This window comes from Myotis brandtii, unplaced genomic scaffold (assembly GCF_000412655.1).
Source record: "Myotis brandtii unplaced genomic scaffold, ASM41265v1 scaffold122, whole genome shotgun sequence".
NCBI classification, from domain to species: domain Eukaryota; kingdom Metazoa; phylum Chordata; class Mammalia; order Chiroptera; family Vespertilionidae; genus Myotis; species Myotis brandtii.
The window spans coordinates 2,158,445-2,179,541 of NW_005354255.1; the positions used below are offsets into that span (position 1 = coordinate 2,158,445).

General features: G+C 50.4%; 1 protein-coding gene across 1 annotated transcript in view; it reads left to right on the plus strand.

Annotated features, from left to right (window-relative positions):
• Nucleotides 1-2,379: 2,379 nt before the first annotated feature.
• AP3D1 (adaptor-related protein complex 3, delta 1 subunit) overlaps nucleotides 2,380-21,097 on the plus strand; it is a 36,255-nt gene continuing 17,537 nt past the window's right edge. The window contains exons 1-14 of the mRNA XM_005858867.2: nucleotides 2,380-2,409; nucleotides 6,308-6,403; nucleotides 7,143-7,223; nucleotides 9,237-9,317; nucleotides 11,511-11,618; nucleotides 13,404-13,533; nucleotides 14,824-14,963; nucleotides 15,137-15,210; nucleotides 17,170-17,219; nucleotides 18,821-18,870; nucleotides 19,668-19,716; nucleotides 20,361-20,506; nucleotides 20,588-20,736; nucleotides 20,818-21,048. Of these exons, the coding sequence (XP_005858929.1) occupies nucleotides 2,380-2,409; nucleotides 6,308-6,403; nucleotides 7,143-7,223; nucleotides 9,237-9,317; nucleotides 11,511-11,618; nucleotides 13,404-13,533; nucleotides 14,824-14,963; nucleotides 15,137-15,210; nucleotides 17,170-17,219; nucleotides 18,821-18,870; nucleotides 19,668-19,716; nucleotides 20,361-20,506; nucleotides 20,588-20,736; nucleotides 20,818-21,048 (1,415 nt within the window). The remainder of the gene's footprint in view (nucleotides 2,410-6,307; nucleotides 6,404-7,142; nucleotides 7,224-9,236; nucleotides 9,318-11,510; nucleotides 11,619-13,403; nucleotides 13,534-14,823; nucleotides 14,964-15,136; nucleotides 15,211-17,169; nucleotides 17,220-18,820; nucleotides 18,871-19,667; nucleotides 19,717-20,360; nucleotides 20,507-20,587; nucleotides 20,737-20,817; nucleotides 21,049-21,097) is intronic.

The window sequence follows — 21,097 nt, forward strand, 5'->3', positions numbered from 1 at the left end:
TGCCCAGCCAGCGAGGCTCAGTGGTTGAGCATCGACCTATGAGCCAGATCATGGTTTGATTCCCGCTCAGGGCACATGCCCGGGTTGCGGGCTTGATTCCCAATGTGGGGCACGCAGGAGGCAGCCGGTCAATGATTCTCTCATCATTGATGTTTCTGTCTCTTCCTCTCTGAAATCAATAAGTATATTTTTTAAAAATCGGCAGAAATTTATCTTCTGTATGTACCATGTCATTTTCCTCTGGCTGCTTTTAAGATTTTTCTCTATCTTCAGTTTTTGGCAGTTTGACCATGATATGTCTGGGTTTGGTTTTCTTTTCTGTTTCCTGTCTGGGGTGCTGAGCTTCTTGAACCTGTACGTGTATGTCTTTCACCAAATTTCAGAAAGTTTCAGCCATTATTTTTTCAATTATTTTCTCTGTCTCATCCTTTCCATTCCTGTGACCCCAGTTATTCATATATTTCACCTTTTGACATTGTCCCTGAGGGCTTTGTTTATCTCCCCCCCCCCCAAAAAAAAAACCTTTTTTTCTGTGACTGGCTGACTTCTGTGGTTCCACCTTTAAATTTGCTAACTCTTTCATCTCCATTTTGCTCTCCAGCATCTCTCCACTTGGAAGTTACAAAAATACCTGTCAATACTGTAAAATCCTGGAATGAAAGATTCTAAAGTTCTAAGCTATGCTACATCTGTGATTTACAAATAATAAAGTTCTACAAGTTAGAATTTCTGAATGATTTTGATAGAAATTTACTAAGAACCAGAACATCAAACCCTAAAAAATTTTCAATTTTCACCCCAATTGAGTTTTCGAAAAGCTGTAATTCAGGGGTCCTCAAACTACGGCCCGCGGGCCACATGCAAATACAAATATTTTATTTGTTCCCGTTTTGTTTTTTTACTTCAAAATAAGATATGTGCAGTGTGCATAGGAATTTGTTCATAGTTTTTTTTTTTTTTAACTATAGTCCGGCCCTCCAACGGTCTGAGGGACAGTGAACTGGCCCCCTGTTTAAAAAGTTTGAGGACCCCTGCTGTAATTTGTTGACAGGCTCAGTCCACATAGGTGCTTGTTGCTGCCACTAATGGAGTTCATCTGAAGGACAGAAGTTTGTATGCTAGATGCACCAGGCTCTTCCATGCAACTGACTGAAGTGCTCTTCTCTTATTTTTCCCCTTATATGTTAAATAGAAGTAAATGCACATATGGTAAGAAATTTTAATGGTATGGGAAAATTTAAAATAATAAGCAAATATCAGAAAATCTGATGTTTTCAAAATCACCAAGAAGTCATAGGAATAATTTACAGGCTGAAGTCAACCTTGGAAATCTCTATCCAAAAATAATTCTCAGGCCTCTGGAATCGTGTTGATTATATATACATATATACACACATACACACATACTAGAAGCCCCGTGCATGAAATTTTTGCACATGTAGGGTTCCTAGGCCTGGCCTGCAATCAGGACCAATTGGGGCCTTCCTTCGTTCTGCGCCACCCCCTGGTGGTCAGCGCACGTCATAGCGAGTGATCGAACTCCCAAGAGGACACTTTGCATATTAGCCTTTTATGTATATATATATATTTTTTTTGTTGATTTCAGAGAGGAAGGGGGGGAGAGAGAATCATCAATGATGAGAATCATTGATTGGCTGCCTCTTGCATGCCCCCTACTGGGGATCGAGCCCGCATCTGGGCATGCGCCCTTGACTGGAATCGAACCTGGGACCCTTCAGTCCGCAGGCTGACGCTCTATCCACTGAGCCAAACCAGCTAATGCCTGTGTTGTTTTTCTTATACATTAACCTCTGTTGCAGAGGAAAGCTATTGCAGTCTACTCCTTTAAAAAAAAATTACAAAGGCGACATGCACACTCTACTCAGAGCAAGTCCACACACCACCTCGGGCTTCATGGATCTGGTCCTGGCTCCAGACAGTCCTTGGTATCATCCAAGGGCAGGTGGCAGCTTAACTGAGCCCTTCCTGAAGCCTCATATCCTCCTGGCCAGCTGCACGTCCTTTGGGAAGAGAGTAACATGGCCAGCATGTAGAGAGAGGAGATAGATATCCTCAAAGAGATGTATTAGAGGGGCTTCTGTTGCCTCTTGTAAGGCCAAAAGGGCCTGGGCTTGCCAATTGAAGTCCACACCATGTATTAACTCATATTTCTCTTGCCAGGCAGCTGAGGGGGTTCTTCCTTAACACTAGGTATGTGGAAGATTTTGGATCTCATTCAGAACCAACCAGATGTCTCTGGTGACCAGCTCAAAGGAAGGAAGTGCCTAAGGAGGTGCCCTGCCAATGCGTGGGGGTGGAGGGCAGTGGTCTTATGCACCTCCTTGGGGCTTCAGGCTTGCGCTCTCGGGATGCCGGTCCATGGCTGATGCGGAGGGTCTTGGCCCTAGGGTACCTTCTCTGCCTTCTAGGTTCTGGGGTAACGACTGGTGTCTGGAGGAGATTTAGGAGCATCCTGGCCATGCGTGCCCGTGTGATAGGTCCCTGAACAACAGAGCTACCTCGGGTTCAAGGGCCACCCCTTTGGTTATTTTCTGTCACTTTCTCTGCTGAGATTTCCTCTTTTTATTCATTGTGAGTGCATTTTCTTTGTGTTCCATGAGAGCATTGTTACAGTTGCTGAGTTGAAATCTCTGTGTTAATTTCATTATCCTGGTTCTCTCAGGGCCAGCCTTCATTGGTTCCTGTAGAGTTTTCCTGTTTCTTATTTTGAATAATTTTGGATTGAATTGTGGACATTGTAGAGACTGGATTCTGTTGTATTCTCTGAGGATTATTGATTCTGTGGGGAGAAGGGTTTGTTTAGTGGGCAGTTAATTCATCTGGGCTGAAACTACAACTCTACCACTCTTTCAAGGTCTGTGAAATGCTTATTTTTCTAGCTTTGGCTGGGTTGTGTGAAATGTGCCATGAGTGCATTGTTATGGGGTCGGCCAGAGATTTGTGTGGGTTTTATATTCAGAATGTGGGAACTACCCCCATCTCTCTCTTCTCTGGGATTTCCCTCTTCACTTTTCAGTGGCCCTGTTCACCCCAAACACTGCTCTGGTTCTTGAAGCCAGTTGGACACAGGTCTCTTCCCTGGATCTTAACTTCTCTGCATGGCACTCAAGGTAAAAGCGATGGCCCCGCTGCTGTGGCTCAGTGGTTGAGCATCGGTCACAGTTCGATCCCTGGTCGGGGCACATGCCCAGGTTGTGGGCTCGATCCCCAATGTGGGGCATGCAGGAGGCAGCCGATCAGTGACTCTCTCTCATTGATGTTTCTATCTCTCTCTCCCTCTCCCTTCCTCTCTGAAATCAATAAAAAGTATATTTTTTTTAAAAAGAAGAATATAAAAGCTTGAAGAACAGGACATTCTCCAGTGCTTTTGCTTGTTCTCCAGTGTGTCTGGATAGCTGTTGTAAACAGTATTTGTAGGGGCCTTGGTCTGGTGGGAACTGCTCAGACATTACCGGAAGTGGACCCTGCCCCACCCTCCTGAAAGCTGCCATAGGCAGGTGGACCACATTGTGTATTATCAGCCAGTGAATATTTGGGTTGTTTCTACTTTTGGGCTGTCACAGGTTGTATATTAGGGTGCCATTGTGTGTTTGAGCACCTGGTTCAGTGTTCTTGGGGGTCCACCTGGGAGTGGGCACTGTGCTCACCCTTTTGGGGAGCTACATTGTCTTCTATAACATCTGCACTATTCACTCCCCATCCACTGTGTGTGGCTGATTTCTCCAACTTGTGATTGTTGTCTTATTCTTTCCCTTTTAAATCATTAATAATCCTGATCCAGGGGGCAGGAAGGAGTCATTTGTGTGGAGGGACAGGGAGCTGAGGTCCCCTGAGCAGGATTTAGTAATCTGAAGCCCATTGGAAGGATATGGTGACAGTTGTTCCATTGTACCAACTCTTGATCATAAAATATTCATAAAATATTCTGTGGCTGAGGGCACTTGAGTAGTTCTTTGCCCTGTGAGACTGCTGGTGGCTGAGGGTCTCAGAGTGTGTCCAAGGTGGCATGTGAATGGCCAGTGTCCCTAGGGCTACCCTTGAAGAACTGAGCCTGGAGCACGCGTGGTAACATGCAGGGCACGTGGAACAGGAGCCCGTTGTCTGCTATTGCTCTGCGTGCTTTCAGCCCTGTGTCTGGGAGGCAGGCTCTCTAGGTGGTGCAGCAGGGGAACATGGAATCCTGCTGCCAGCTGGACAGCTATTGCTGCTGACGGGCTCCTCGTACTTCATGGAGTGCTGGACAGACGCATTGTGATCCGTGGTGACTGTTCCTTGCCTGGCAGCAGGTTTCAGTTCTGTTTGGGGCTGCCATGGCACATCTCCTGGGGTGATAGGCTTGTGCCCTGCACTCCCAGTGGGTAGGTACATTAGTTGCTCTGGACCTTGTGGATTGGTATAGCTTCTGGTCTAACTTTTTTGTGTGTTTTTGATTAATCCTCACTTGAGGATATTTTTCCATTGATTTTTAGGGAGAATTGGAAGAGAGGGGGAAAGACAGAGAGAAACATCGATGTGAGAGAAACACATCCATTGGTTGCCTCTTGCATGCGCCCTGACCAGGGCTGGGGCCGGGGAGGAACCTGCAACCAAGATACATGCCCTTGACCGGAATCGAACCTGGGACCCTTTGGTCCACAGGCTGACGCTCTATCCCTCTCTCCACTGACCCAAACCAGCTAGGGCCAGGTCTGACCTTTTTGAATGGTGTTTTAGGAGATGTTCTGAGTTAGCAAGGAAACCCAAAAGAATTGAAAACACATGTGCACACTAATACCTGTACACAAATGACCATAATAGCACTATTCACAAAAGGCAAAAAGTGAAAAATCCAAGTGTCCACGGGGAATGGATAGAAACAGTGTTATCCTCATGCACATGGTGGGACTGGAATGAAGCACTGATGCTTGCTGCAGCTTGGATGATCCTTGACATCATGCTCAGTGAGAGGCAAGGAAGCCACAGACAGAGATGCTTAGTCAAGCTTGTGCTGCTTTAGGAGAGGCTGCCCTGATGTGACATGCGCAGAGGGGATGGGGAGCTTGGTGGGGAGGAGCTGGCTGAATGTGCTTGATGCCCAGTTCCTTGGGAGCAACTGGATGCCTGGGTTCCTAAGGACAGGAGGGTCTTCTCACAGCCAATCTTCCCCTAGCCTGGCTCCTATCTACCTCCATGCTGGTCACAGCCCCAACACAATCTGGCCTACCTATGCTTGACACTGTTCCTGGGCAGCCACAGGGCCTGGCCCATCCTCCCCCTCACCAACCACTCTTGTTCCATTGCCACTCCCCTGGCCCTCCCTGCCCTCAGGAGGAGGATGGTGAAGGAATCAGAGGCATTCTATTCAAATGAAATAGTTTTTTAGGCCCTGGCCGTGTAGCTCAGTTGGTTAGAGCATCATCCTGATACACCAAGGTTTCAGGTCCCCATTTAGGGCACATACAAGAAGCAACCAATGAATTAATAAATAAGTAGAACAATTCGATGTTTCTTTCCTGCTCCCTGTCTCTCTCACTCTCTTTCTCCCCATCCCCTTCTCCCTTCCTCTATCTAAAATCAATAAATTTTTAAAAAATTTAAAAAGCCCAGCCAGAGTGGCTTAGTAGGTTGAGTATCATCTGTGCACCAAAGGTTGCTGGTTCAATCCTGGCCAAGGTACGTGCCTGGGTTGTGGTTTTGGTTCCCGATCAGGACATAAATAGAAGGCAACCGATTGATGTTTCTCTCTCTTCTCTTCCTCTCCTCTCTCCTTCTCTCACTCCCTCATCATGTCTTCCAGTGAAGATAAAAAAAAAATATTTAGCAAAAAGAAACGGCTTTAAAAAAAAATATTTTATTGATTTTTTACAGAGAGGAAGGGAGAGAGATAGAGAGTCAGAAACATCGATGAGAGAGAAACATCGATCAGCTGCCTCCTGCACATCTCCCACTGGGGATGTGCCCGCAACCCAGGCACATGCCCCAGACCGGAATCAAACCTGGGACCTTTCAGTCCGCAGGCCGACGCTCTATCCACTGAGCCAAACCGGCTTCGGCAGAAATGGCTTTTTAAAATTCAATGGTTTTTAGTATATCACAGTCGTGCCACTATCACAAAACCAGTTTTAGGACCTGTCTCTCTGGATTTCCCTGCTGTGGACTTTTCACATAAATGAAATACTATGTGGCTTTTCACATTAATGAAATGCTCTGTGGCTTTTTGTTTTGGGTCTCCCTTCTTTCTGAAATAATTATTCTTAACTATTTTAGCCAGGCACTCATAATTTCTCAAAAATTTTTTTCCTTTTAGGCAAAGTATATCTCTCAGTGCATTGATGAAATCAAGCAAGAGCTGAAGCAGGACAACATCGCAGTCAAAGCAAACGCCGTCTGCAAGCTGACGTATGTGAGTGCTCAGGCGGCGCTTCTGCACAGTGCCCTTGTCCTGCATCCCTGGTGCTGTTATCAACTCCAGCATCAAGCCATCTATCCCTCCATTTCTCTGCCCACCATCCATTTCTCTGTCCATCCATTTTTCTGTCTGTCCATCCATCCCGCCATCGGTCCATCACCTGTCCACCTGCCAAACATTGATTGATGCCATCAGCTCCAGGCACTGGCCTCCAGCATACAGGGCTAATTCTTAAGAGTCAAGGGAGAGGTGAGCAATGATTATCAGGTGGCACAGAGCATGGTGGAGCCCCGGACCCATCTGGCCCAGCTCCCCTTCAGGCCGTGCTGAGGAGCCTGGTGGGTGGAGCTCTGAACCATCTTGGGTGGGTTTTCTGCAGTGTTCCTTGTTTGGCTGTGGTCCCTGGTTGGTGTGGGAGCCTGTGCCATGCACCCCCCCCCCCCCCCCCCCCCCCCCCCCCCCCGAGTCATGTAGGTTTCATGAATATCATTGTAGAGAATTTTAACCAATACACAGGATGCTGGGATTTCAGCTACATATGTTCATCATCCTATAGTGTTTGTTACTAATCTGCCCCTGTAGTCTTTAATATGAAGATTTAACTGGTCAGGAAAAATGAAATGCGTGTTGGGTGACCTGCGTGTTCAGAGTGTGAGTGGCATGTGTCCTTTCAAGAGCTGGGATGCTGGATGTTAGGGCTTAGGCTTGTGAGTCACTGTTTCTCTCCCAACAGTTGCAAATGTTGGGATACGACATCAGCTGGGCTGCCTTCAACATCATTGAAGTGATGAGTGCCTCCAAGTTCACGTTCAAGGTGAGCTTGCTTTGGAGCCTGAACCCTGTGGTGATGGGGACTTGGGCAGAGTGGGTCCCTGGTGGAGAAGGGGAATTCCCTGGGCATTCCTGAGGTCCTATGGACAGAGGTTGCACTGTGAAAAAACAAAATAAAAAAAGTTACCTGTTTCAGTCAAACTAGCCATTCAAACATCACACTTCCAGTTTTTGTCAAATTAATGCTATTTATATAATATTTTTCTTTCAATTTTAAGTGAAATTATGGGTTTATAGGATTGGCAATATATATATATATATTTTTTTTTTTTTTAAATTGATTTCAGAGAGGAAGGGAGAGGGAGAGAGAGATAGAAACATCAATGATGAGAGAGATTCATTGATGGGCTGCCTCCTGCATACCCCCTACTGGGGATCGAGCCTGCAACCCTGTCATGTGCCCTGACTGGGAATCGAACCCTGACCTCCTGGTTCATAGGTCAATGCTCAACCACTGAGCCACGCCAGCCAGGCTGGTTATATATTTTTAAATACAAATTAAAATGAATTCATTACTCGTCAAGAAAACAAGCACTGATTATGTCACCCAGAGGCCATCAGTCATCACGTTGTCCTGTGCTCTCAGTCACTGAGGGATACTACTCGTGAGCAATTTGGGACACTGTTTTCTTCTCACTTGATATCTCTATATATAAAAGCCTAAGCGACCGGTTGCTATGACATGCACTGACCACCAGGGGGGGGCAGTCAACTTGGGCAGATGAAAAGGCAATTGAGTCTGTGAAAGATCACAAGCAGGTGGGGCAGAGCAGCAGTTTGCATTGGGAGTCCGGGCCATCAGCTCAAATTCCACCGATCCAGAGGTGCGGCGCCCCCAACCCCCGTCAACCCCTCCGGCTGCATCTTCCCTGGGCAGCCGGGATCGAGGGACAGAGGGAGGGAAAAAAGAGACCACGAACTCCATCCCTAGCGCTCGCCTCCTCCTATCAGACCGGAGCCACCCCAGGACTTTCAGGACGGCGTGCAGCTACCGCTACTCCCCAGTCTACCCCGGGTGCCCCTTGGGCACCCACCCCACTTCTTCGAGCCTCAGTCTGCACCCCTAGCGAGGCTGTGGGAGCTCTGTCCTAGGGACCTACTTCTCCATAGCTAGGTGTGGCAGACCAGGAGATGTGAGGGGGGGCAGATGCTCAATGGGCCAGGATGAGTGGTAGCGGCTCCGCTCCAGCTGTCTGCCGCTTCACACACTACTACATCCCTTGGGGGATGTTGGATGCCAGTTTCAGCCCAATCCCTTCAGGCCATGCTGAGGGACCCCACCGTGCACGAATCCATGCACCAGGCCTCTAGTTGTAACATAAACATGTCTCCTGTTTTAGTACATATTCTGAAAAACTGTTTTTCACATCCTGGCTCATTTGTGGGTATTCTGGAATTTTCCTGGGTTGGCTCAGTTTTCGATGAGAATACACACCAACCAGGCAGTGTTTCCAGCCCTGGGGCCCTAAGCAACTGCCTGTGAGTCTCTGCTATGATCAAGCTCAGGTTCCCTCTAAAGGACATGGTCGTCCTGCCTGCTGGCTACTCTTGAAATGAAATGCCACACTTGCCAAAATTGTGGTGGTGCTCTGCATGTGTCTTAAAGCATCGTATGCATGTGTGAGTGTGACAAGGTAGCTGCATCAGCCTGGCTGAGAGATTTGAATCCTAAGAAAACCAGTGCTTAGGATGACTTACTGCATGAGATCATAAAAGCAATTCCTGGCTGACAAGTGAAAAGGTAGCATTAGTAGCAGGACTCCATGGTTTGGCGAACCTTAAAAGAGCATCGTATTTCAAAGACCATATACTCGCTCTGGAGTTTTAAAGACTCCCAACTTGGTTTTTGAATGACTTCCCTGTGCCCACCCACCTGTGACCCCCCCAGGCCAAGGGCTGCTTGGTGCCAAGATCAGGCGAAGGGCTGGGAGCCTCCAGGAATACTGCATGGTCCCCTTGTCTCACCTCTGATGCCTTCTTTTGTTCAATTCAACAGCGCATTGGCTACCTTGCTGCTTCCCAGTGCTTTCATGAGGGAACCGATGTCATCATGCTGACTACAAACCAGATTCGCAAGGTAGGCTGCCCTTCACATAGGCCCATGGTCTTCTCGGCTCTGTGGCTAGGTTCCTTTGGGTCCCTACATGAATGTCTGTTCTCCAACACTGGTTTTTCTGTCACTTACGTGAGATTAGAAAGCACTAAGGTCAGCGAGATCTCACTGTCACAGTTCTCTTATCGAGCAGAGTCTTCTGCCCTTGGTCACGTCATTCCCAAGATAACACCCACACATGGCAGAGCAGGTCTGCCTTTTTGCCTGGGCAAGAGGGAGAGGTGGAAGCTTGCTGGACTGCCTCTTGTTTTTATTTCTTGGCGTTGGAGGGCTCCTTTCACGGTCACTCTTCTCTCCAGTCCTGTCCCTCTTGCAGGAGTGCCTGTTGAGGTTGCATGCCCTTCCCAGTATGCTGGTTTCCCACTAGTCATACTATGTTTATATTTCAGTTGCGTGTAAGTTTGTTTTGAAATGAGCTTTGAAGGCCACTGAGTAAAAAAATGTCCTCCTTGGCCCCAGTACTTTGAACATCTTTTGTTTCCTGTGGTCAGAGGGGGTGTCACCCTGTCCTGGCCCCAGACCACACATTGAAGGCAGTAGCCCCAGGCTCTCAGTGACTCTGGTCCAAGCCCGAGAATGTCCTCACCCGTGAGCTCTGGTCATCCCACATAGTGACCTAAGAATGGGCTCTTGGGTGGATACTGTGAGCAGGCAGGTTGTCTGTGCTGGCACGGATAAGATGTGTGTCTGAGAACTTAGCTGCTACACTCGCAGTTCTTGAGGGCTTGGGGGATAGGGAGGATGCGTGGCTGCGGGCCAGGTTGTGCAGCAGTGCTGGGTATCAGATGCCATGGGGTGGTGAGGGCCGAGCTTAACTGGTAGTGGCCTTGGAGAGGAGGAGGGGAAGGACTGAGGAAGCCTTCTGGGTGTAGGGTGTTGGGACAGTAAATGGGAGGGTTGCAGGAGGGTGGAGGGGCTCTGGGTACCCAACACCAGCCCACCTGCTGAGGCCCAGTTTTGGTTTTCCTGCTGGCCTTCTCTGCAAATCCTTACCACCTTGATTTAGACAGAGATTTGTCACTGATTCACATGAAGATGTGTTAGAGACATGTCGCCTAGATCCGCTCTGTTGGGGAGATGGCCCAAGCCTGAGAATGTCCTCATAATAAAGCAGATGGTATAGTAACATCTGGGCTGGTGACTTTAACCACCACCACTGCCCCCTCTGCCTGTTGTCATCTCAGCCTCACTCACAGGGTCCTCTCTTTATGCAGCCACAGCCCTGTCTGCCATTGCCATTCCTCTCCATTCATATCCCCAATGTTGGCAGTCCCTGTGCATGCCGTTTTAAATGAACCTGAGACAGACCTGCCCACCAGTGTCCTCTTCACAGTCCTCCATTTTTGAGAAGCCCTGTGGCATTTCCCCATAGTGTCCACCCTCTGCTTGGCCCTTTGTAAATCACTCTGAGATGGAAAGTCCGCCAGTTAGGGACCGAGTTCTGTACTGTGAGTTCTTGTGTGTTTTTATCTCGTCAGCTTTGGCTGGAGTGGATTTTAAAAGCCAGTAATTTTTATATTATTAGCATAGTCTAGAAGCTCAACTCTTAAAATGCATCAGTATTGTTTTTTACCACATATGCACGTATAAAATGTTTCGAGAGGTTCCTTAGAAAATGTCTCCACAAAAACAAGTTTGTGATATTAAAAGAATACTTTCCTAATGTTGACATGAGGCACTTCTGCGGTTGGTCTTAGATCTAGAGATTGAGGGCAGCAGGTGAGTGACATTGTGGGGGCATGGGGTCAGGTATGTGCTCTTCCTTGTGGCTGATTTTCCTGTTCACCTCGAGGATGAGGCATAAGTCTAACTTTCTGCTTTGGGGAGGGGCCCAGAGGAATGGTCCCTGGCTGTTGAAGGGGAGACACCCCAATAGAGGTAGAGGGGCTCCCAGTGGGTGGGTGGGACTGGCTGACCACACCATCTCCTCCGTCCTGAGTTCACAGGCAGGGAGCTCAGCCCTAGTCACATCCCTGGGACATGGGGCTGTGCCAGGAGTGAGGTGCAACCCTCCTCTTATACCTATCCCAGGTCTTCTCTCAATGACAGTGAGGAACTGGCTTCTCTGTGTTACTCCTTGGGATGGCGGGGGCACAGCGGGGTCCTGGGTGATGCACGATTGGCGCCTGCCCCTAACCCTTCTTCCTTTCTTTCCAGGACCTGAGCAGCCCCAGCCAGTACGACACTGGGGTTGCACTGACTGGACTGTCCTGTTTTGTTACCCCAGATCTTGCCAGAGACTTGGCCAACGACATCATGACACTGGTGAGTTTGTGAGTGTGCAATTTGAAACGCATGGATGCCTGGAAAATCGAGGCTGAATCGTCACACTAAGAACACTCAGGCATGTGGAAATAGGTCTGGATCCCTGGGATAAGAGGGGGAAACTGAGTCACTGTCTTCGTCTCCATCATCTGCTGGCCACTATCATTCTCGAATTCTTACTTCACCTCCTTTGAAATAGTTCTGCTTGGGGAAGGGGTGTGTGTCGCTGGCAAGTGAGGTCTAGCTGAGGGTGTTCTCCCTCGAGATCAGGTGTGTGACCTGACAGTTACTCTCTTTTTTTATTTATTTTTATTTTTTTGGTGCCCTTGACCAGAATCGAACCTGGGACCCTTCAGTCCGCAGGCTGACGCTCTATCCACTGAGCAAATCCAGCCAGGGCAGTTACTCTCTTATTGAGGTATAGGTGATGGTATCGGTTGTCTCAACAAGCAGTGAGGTCAGGGTTATCTTCTTCCTTCTCCACCCCTAATGCCATTTGTTTCTGTCTGTTTACAGTTTGACTTCTCACGGTTTATTTGATCTGAAAGGCATAACCCCAACCAGTTCTGATCTTTGGGGTGTCTGGAAGTTCATTCTAAATATGGATGGCCTCCTAGAAATCATGGCCCTCAGAGACACTAACTGTGCACTAGGTCTCCAACTGTGTGTATGTGTGCGTGTGCGCACTTCTTTTGATCATGTTAATGCCACATGGAGGGTAATTCTGGCCTTACACAGTCAGCCTGTTTGCTGTGCTTGCTGGTGGGCAGGTCTCAGCTCATGACCTCAAGGACTGTCAGTGCAGTCAGCTTCTAGATCAGGGGCCAGCACACCACAGCCATCTGTTGTAAATCCTTGTATCTGTACATGGCCCTGCCATTCATTTACTCGGTATCTGTAGTGGGTTCAGAGCTCAAAGGCAGAACCAAGTAGTTGGACAGAGACCTTATGGCCCACCAAGCCAAAAATATTGACTGTTTGGTGCTTTTGGAAAGTGTGCTGACTCAGACTAGGTGACAGCAGTATGATCCCACAGAGGGGTGTTAGTGAGTTGCTTATGGTGCACGTTGGTGCCAGGTCATGGGGGTCTGGGACAGCTTTCTTAGGGGGGGCTCCCAGGGGCCTTGACAGGTGACGAGTGTGCTCACCTGGGGCCAAGAGGCCTTCATGGCTGCAACACAGTCCCAGGAGGACAGAGCTCCAGGGCTATGGAATGTGGGGGCACAGAGCAGACTGAGGCCCCGCTGAAGGGAATCTGGAACGTCCCTCAGCATCCTGGTCTAGGGACAGGTCTTGGCAGCCCGGATAACCTGAGGCCAACAGTGATGGGCAGGCTCTCTTTCCAGTGTGAACTTCTTTTCACCTTCTCTGCCCCCATCTCCCCACCGAGTCCATGGAGGAGGGTCTCGGCCTCTGGAGGGCAAGCCTAGGGTCATGGACACAGGGAGACAGGTGTTCGTCCCACTCAGCACACTATTGTGTGATACCTGGGCTTGAAGGTTGGAAGCTAGAGAGAGGGTTTTCCTTTGGGAAGTGGAGGTGAGGTTCGGGCAGGCATAGGACGTGAGCAGGGCAGTGTAAGAGGTGAACATGCAGGTGTGGGAAGGTGAGACATGAGTAGGAGGTGTGGGAGGTGAGCACAAAGGTGTGCACAATAGGTGAGCAGGGCAGGTGTGGGGAGGTAAGTCATGGATAGGAGGTGTGGCAGGTGAGCAGTGCAGGTGTACAGGGCAGGTGCACAGGATGTAGTGCCGAGAGAAGCCTGATGGCCCTCTGCTCCCACAGATGTCACACACCAAGCCGTACATCCGGAAGAAGGCTGTGCTGATCATGTACAAGGTGTTCCTGAAGTACCCTGAGTCTCTGCGCCCTGCCTTCCCCCGCCTGAAAGAGAAGCTGGAGGACCCTGACCCTGGTTTGTTGATTTGAGATAAGATGAGGATTGTACTGGGTTGTGGCATTTTTCTAGTATCTAGAACAGTGATGGCGAACCTATGACACACGTGTCAGAGGTGACACACGAACTCATTTTTTTGGTTGATTTTTCTTTGTTAAATGGCATTTAAATATATAAAATAAACATCAAAAATATAAATCTTTGTTTTACTATGGTTGCAAATATCAAAAAATTTCTATATGTGACACGGCACCAGAGTTAAGTTAGGGTTTTTCAAAATGCTGACACGCCGAGCTCAAAAGGTTCGCCATCACTGTCCTAGACACTCACAGACACCAACACCCTGGGCAGGGGCCTGTTTGTCTGTCTGCATATTAATAGTCATGCGTTTATTACAATACCTCGCCTCCCATCCTACACCAGGGGGCTATTCCAGCCCTCATTCCTCCCATTTCTTTCTCCTTTCTTCCGTGTCTGGGCTGAGCAGGTTCAAACTAGCCTCTCTAAATCCACTGTGGGTTCCGATGTGTCTCGGGGAATCTGCTGTGCATCACAGAGAATTAATAGGTGCAGAAAGTTCTGGCTGAAGTAGCAGCCAAGGCAGCAGACATGGTGGGCTAGGGGCGAGAGTGGTTGCCGTCAGGTGGAGGGGAGTACAGTCACTTCGTGGGTGTGCGTCTTGTTCTGGGGGTTACTTTGATCCTACAGGGACCCACCTCACAGCCTTGGGTCCTCTGGGGAGCAATGGTGGTCAGAGCCCCAAGAGATTGGGGTTTTGAGCATTGCCCACAGGTGATGGCTGCAGTGCCAGGCTTAAGCGGGAACCCTGCACACAGAATGGCCAGCCTGCCTAGGACCCCATCCCTTAGTGATGAGGACCTCTGTTATGTAAAGTGCCAAGGTCCAAGAAGGCCTCAACGTATTGTTTGCCGGTTCTGAGGAAATAACCTGGAGGACTGGCTGAGAGAGACAGGAGTTTATTAGAACTTGTGTATGCACCAGGGGTAGCCAACTGGTGAAGTCTCCACAACACAAGCTTTTGCAGCACAGGGTTGTATAGAGTACAGAAAACAAAGCAAACAGGACATGCAGGGTAGACATGCTTATGCACAAGCTGTGTGAGATAAAAATGTCAGCTATTTACAACCCGGGTCACATTTGAGAGCAATTTATTTTTGGCCCTTCCCGATTGCGGGGCTGGCCAGTACAGATGGCCTTCGTTACATTCCCACACGTTGGGAGGGGGAGCTGGATCTTGGGAAGGGGCCATCTGCTCCTCACATGTGTTCAACCCCTCTGATCTCACAGGGGTCCAGTCGGCGGCAGTCAATGTCATCTGTGAGCTGGCCAGACGCAACCCCAAAAACTACCTTTCCCTGGCCCCGCTATTCTTCAAGCTGATGACCTCCTCGACAAACAATTGGGTCCTCATAAAAATCATCAAACTTGTAAGTATCCCCAACTTTCCTTCTTCTCATGTGTGGAAAGGCCATGAGGGTGTCCTGGGAGCTCTCAGTGCTGGGAGGGGGGGTGGGTTGGAGTTGGTCAGCATGGTCGTGTGGAGTCCTTCATGTGCCTATCCTGCTCTTGCTGCCTGTGACCTGGACCTCTCATCCCCTAGTTTGGTGCTCTGACCCCCTTGGAACCGAGGTTGGGCAAGAAGCTGATCGAGCCTCTCACCAACCTGATCCACAGGTGAGCCTGGGGGCCCTGTCCCCGGAACCACACACACACACACACACACCCCTGTCCTTGGCCCACCTGCTGTGGGCAAGCCTGTGCTCCCTGGGAGGCTGTCGGCATGTGGGAGGGGTGAACCCAAGGAAAGTCTTGGGATGGAAAAGCAAACACACACATTGTGACTTTGTTGCAGACGAAAAACTCGGTACCTGCTGGCCCTCCTGGGTCCAGGCTGGGCTGGCTTTCCCTCATTCCGTTTTTAAAACAGCACAGACAAAGGAAAATGAAGAAAGGTACTCACTCAGCCTCTTAGTCATAGTGGACTTCGGCAATCATGGCGAAGGCCTTAAACAATCGTGGTGTTGTTAGTTCGTCTGTTGTTAGATCGTGCCCTAAGAGCTGCCATGCCGCTTAAGATGCCTGCAGTTGAATCGTGGGGGCCAAATAGCAGGTGGCTCTAGATCTGCTGCCAGGGTCCCCCAGTGAGGCGGATGTGGGCAGCGGGAGGAACTGGAGCCATGAGGTCACTCTCTCTGGGAAGTGATAGTGGTGAGGGCTCCAAGGGGTTTGGGTTTGAGCTGTGCCCACAGGTGATGCATGGGCTCAATGCCAGGCATAAGCAGGGTCTCTGCACACTGAATGGTCAGCCTGCTGAAGATCCCTGCCTCCCCCCCCGCCCCCCTTATTGATGAGGAGCCCTGTGATCTTATAGGGATCCAGTCGGTGGTAGTCAGGGTCCCCATGCTCTTATGCTCTTTGTTTGGGGGTTGTTTTTGGTCTCCCCATTTGGCTGCCTGTTTGGGTTTGTGTCTGTTGTTTGGGGGTTGTTTTTTGTCTCCCCATTTGGCTGCCTGTTTGGGTTTGTGTCTGTGTATTAGATAGATATGCGTCGACTCCCAGTCTCTAGTGTAGGACAATGTCAGATTCTGTTTCTGATGGGCCCTGAGTACCCTGTTTGGGCTATCAGCAATCCATAGCTTGTGGCTCCCTCTACCGGGGCTGGATGCCTTTCCCCACGTTCATCAGAGCCACATGCTCCTCCCCATGAGGTCCAGGCCTCAAGACATCCTCTGGGCTTCAGGCTACTAGTGCATAAACCAATCAGATGTTCCAAGATAATTAGGTACAACCGGTGTCTGGGCTTGGGGCTTTGGAGGTTTTATATAAATAACCAATCATGGAGTTTACCTCATAGCTGTGGTTTTCAGAGATTAGCAAGGAGCCATCAGTCATGTGCCTGGGGATGTGGACTGGCTCTGAGTGTCCCTGCTCCTGGAACATGTGGCCTCCATACTCTGGGGTTTGGGTGATTAGGCTGGAGAGCATCACTTGTGAGAATATCAGCTGAGTAGATGCACTTGGTGCCCACCTTAGTTGTAGGTCTGGGCTATGCTCACATTTCCCTAGGTGCCCTGGGGGGATGTTAGGGCCACGGACTTCTATGATCTGCCTGTCTGTGTGGGGTCATGTCTGACTGCTCCTCGGGCTCCTCCATCAGAGTAGAACCAGGCAGTGGTGTTCTGACTGGTAGAATTGTCTTTGTGCTGCCAGAGCAAGTGGGGAATTTGACTTTCCCTCATGGATGTTGCACAGGTGGAAGGTTAAGGGAATAGGCTCCTGTGGAGGGAGTGCTGCAGGTTGTCTGTGGTGAGTGGATGAGATGCTCTTGTCCTTCAGAGCATCTGATGACTGAGATGAGAGAGAGCAGCCTCTGGGCCTCACAGACCAGGCAGAGATACCAGATGCCAGGAGCCTGGACAAGAGCCAGAACTGCCACCCTAGCCCACCTTGGAACAGGGAAAGGGGGGGATTGGGCCAAAGGGCGGAGCCATATCCGATGTGACTTTCCGACTTTAGTTGTCATGGACCCATTGCTGACATGACCATATTTTTTCAGACACAGTGCACTGGGGTCCTCTTGTGTCTCACAGAATAGCTCATCACTGTTCTCACGCCTCTTTGTTCCTTCTCCAGTACATCCGCCATGTCCCTTCTCTACGAATGTGTGAACACCGTCATCGCAGGTAAGAACCACAATTACCTGGTTCTGAAACAGATGGCTGTCCTTAGTGGGAGGCCCTACCCAGCTACCACCTCATGGGGTCTCACGTGGGGACACGAGAGTGCCCATCCTGGTGATGGGGCCTGGGATGGGCTGGTCCCCGATGGCCGTCCCCAGCCCCTGCCAGTGTATACAAGGTCACCTGGAGTTGCAGATTCCCAACCTTCTCCACCCGATTCCCACCTGCTCTCAGTGCTATATGTTTACTCCATCTCTGAACCACTCCCAGCCCCACGGGAAGTGTCACAGCCAGAGTCCACTGCCCTCACCGGCCTCCAGTGTCCAATCCTGCTATTTTTGTCCCAGCCATTACAGTCGCACTCTGTAGGCACTTAGGTGTAGGAATCCACCACACAGACTTTGTGCAATGCAATCATGGCTGCTCCTCAGAAGGTCTTCTGAGAAGCCGTTTGTCAGGGTCAGGACTTGGCCCAGGGCCACACAGAACGCTGCTAATGGTGTTCACACCATTGAGAACTTACAGTCTCTCTCCCCCGTGTATCTGTTGGAACTCAAGTTGTTACTCCCGGGCCGGCTGGCTATCTCCTGGTTCGATGTCTGAACCGTGTGTCGCTGTAGCTGGGCATCTTACAGATGGGCAGTGAGAGCTGGAGGCTCGGGGGACTCAGCTTTGCACTGCCTGCCTGTCTCTGCCCGTCCCTGCCCAAAGCTGTTGAGAAGCAGTCTCGTGGTCTTTCATCCTGGACCCATGGGCAACCTTCAATTCAATGATTCACAGGAAGCTGGCCCAGGGTCTGTGCTCCGTGCCTGTAGCTGTGTGGCCTGGGCCATGAGTATCCCTAAGGGTTGATGACAGTTCTGGAGAGAAAGGGGTGGCATGCAGGCCAGGCTGGTGCCTGGAGATGGTGACCACAGATCCCAGAGAGCAGTCTCCTGCGTTGGGAAAGTCGATGGGGCGGGCTGGGGCATGGCAGGATCAGAGATGGCCCTGGAGATAGGTGGAGCAATTGGGGTTACTGGGAGGGCAGTGGCCTTGATCGGGTTGTCCAGGGGCTGGCACATTGCAGAGGCCAAGGGTCTCATGTGATTGTGCTGAGCACCAGACATAACCGTGTGGCCTGAGCTCTATGGAACTACCCTGGACAGAGATGCCTGTACTCTTAGGGCTTTGATTTTCTCTTGACCACAGAGACCCAGCACCCAGGGTTCTCACTGAGGCTGGTCACACAAGCGCCTCTGCCCAGAATGTGCGAGGTCCAGACTCCAGGATAAGTGCAGGTGCTCCACATAAACCATGAGTTTGTGAAGTTTAGGGACAGGGAGTGCTCCCCCTGCCCCCCACCCCACCATCAGTTCAGTTCCTGGACTCTGTTTCTGAGGACCAGCCTTGCAAGCCTGCCTTCCCAGGGAGAGTGAGTGGTCAGGCTGCTGTGTTAATCCTTTCCTGTACAAACATCAGCTGGGCCAAGCAATTCCCAATGTGGTGGTATTTCCCACTCAATATGACCACTGTGTGTTTGGGTCCCTCCCCTCAAACACACACTGGACATGTTGAGTGGACGTCAGCCTGCCAGGCTCTTAACTGAAGGTTGTCTGTTTCAGTTCTCATCTCCCTGTCCTCCGGCATGCCTAATCACAGTGCCAGCATCCAGGTATGTCCCGGGCCAGACACATGCCACAGGGTCCTGAGGCTCTGCCATCGTCTGGGCCTCTTCTCCCTTCAGTGTCCCTGCCCTGGAAGCCTCCTGCTCCTGTGATCTGACAGATGCTGGGCCACCCTCGTATGTCCCCATCATTCATGCCTGGTGCCCTGCACCCTGGACTATGCCTAGGAGGGAGCAAGCCAGTGGCCATACCTGCTCAACTGCCCTGGTACAGCTCTGAGTTCTTTAGCAGCTCCTGGCTCTCCTTGCAGACACCCGAACCTGTGCCTGTCTTGTCCTCTGTTCTCAGGTCTCCCCCATCCTGAATCTCTATCCTCTTTGTGACCCCTGTAAATGCTGTGTTCACCCTGGAGTCCCATGGGCTCCTTGAGTGGCCTGGGAACCGTTGCGATGGTCACTCCATTGTTTTGGGGGTTCAAGTTTATTTTTATTACATAAGTAACATGTAAGTAGGTCCCCGGATCTCATCCTTGCCCCAGAAAGCATTGCTATGCTGTCTTGTGTCCTCACACATGTGAGCACTATGGAAAGTGCCAGGGTGTCCATGCATGTTTCTGTGGGTGCTCTCACTGCCCATCTGTAAGATGCACCTACATTGGGTATCTACTGTCTCTCTGTCCTCAGTGGTGCTTACAAACAGCCCTCCTGAGCTTAAGGGTGCTCCGTAGTATGGAGGCCATGATGTGCAGAGGCCCCCGGGTTCATAGGGGTGTGGGGCAGGCTGGAGTTCACTGCATTCATCATTGCTTCAAGAGATGTAACCAGTGTCATCTCCTCGTTTGCAGCTCTGTGTTCAGAAGTTAAGGATATTAATAGAAGACTCCGACCAAAACTGTAAGTCGCTCCCCTTTGTAGAGTTGTGCACATTCCTGCTGGGGTGCATGAGACTTTTTTGTCGTTAATTAGATATGGCAGCTCACAGCTCCTCGATGTCTCTGCTGACAGACATGGAGCAACCCTGCTGGTCTTGTGCGCACTCTTCTGTTGTAAATGTAGCAACCCTGCTGGTCTTGTGCGCACTCTTCTGTTGTAAATGTGTTCTGTTGAGAGATCCCAGCCAGTGACACTGTCTAGTGCCTGACTGCGGTGGCCAGGGCTTCTAAGGCCCCGGCGTGTTGACTGCTCTTTTTGAGTTCAGATCTGTTTGTTTAGAGCAGGACAGCCAGTAAGTCTTCAGTTTTGCAGTCACATAGTCTCTACTCTTGTAGCTTGAAAGCCGACTTTAGTCAACATTTAAGTAACAGGAGTGGCCTTGTGCCAGTTCAACTTCATTTACAGAACAGGCTTCAGGCTGGACATGGCCTGAAGGGGGTTCTGGAGGGTGCGGTGAAAGGGGGCCAGCAGTGAAACACGTTCTCAGGGTATCCAGGTGGTCAGGGCCAGGTGGCAGGCCATCTGCAGACTTGGCCTCTCTCTGTGTCAGCCCTGAAGCCTTTTGCAGTGTGTTCGGGTTTAACCGTGTCTCACTGTCTCCTCAGTGAAGTACCTGGGGCTGTTGGCCATGTCCAAGATCCTGAGAACGCACCCCAAGTCTGTGCAGGCCCACAAAGACCTCGTTTTGCAGTGTCTGGATGACAAGGACGAGTCCATCCGGCTGCGGGCCCTCGACCTCCTGTATGGAATGGTGTGTGCCCCTCTGGGGTTGGTTTTGTCACTCTCCGTGTTCCCTTGCCCAACCCCTCTCTCACAAGGCCCCCCCACACAGGTGTCTAAGAAGAACCTGATGGAGATTGTCAAGAAGCTGATGACCCACGTGGACAAGGCGGAGGGCACAACCTACCGGGACGAGCTGCTTACAAAGATCATTGACATCTGTAGCCAGTCCAACTACCAACATATCACGAACTTTGAATGGTGCGTCCCCATGCATCCATAGGCCAGGGGACACAGGGACCAGCCTCCTGGTGGGCGTGTCTCAGTGGCTCCCTCCTGCAGGTACATCAGCATCCTGGTGGAGCTGACCCGGCTGGAAGGCACTCGCCACGGCCACCTCATTGCTGCACAGATGCTAGACGTGGCCATCCGAGTGAAGGCCATCCGAAAGTTCGCCGTGTCACAAATGTCTGTGCTGCTCGACAGCACTCACCTGGTGGCCAGTAGCACCCAGCGCAATGGGATCTGTGAGGTGCTCTACGCCGCTGCCTGGATCTGTGGGGAGTTCTCAGAGTGAGTGGGCTCCAAGGGGCTCCTGGGGCCTGTGCTCACGAGAAGAAAA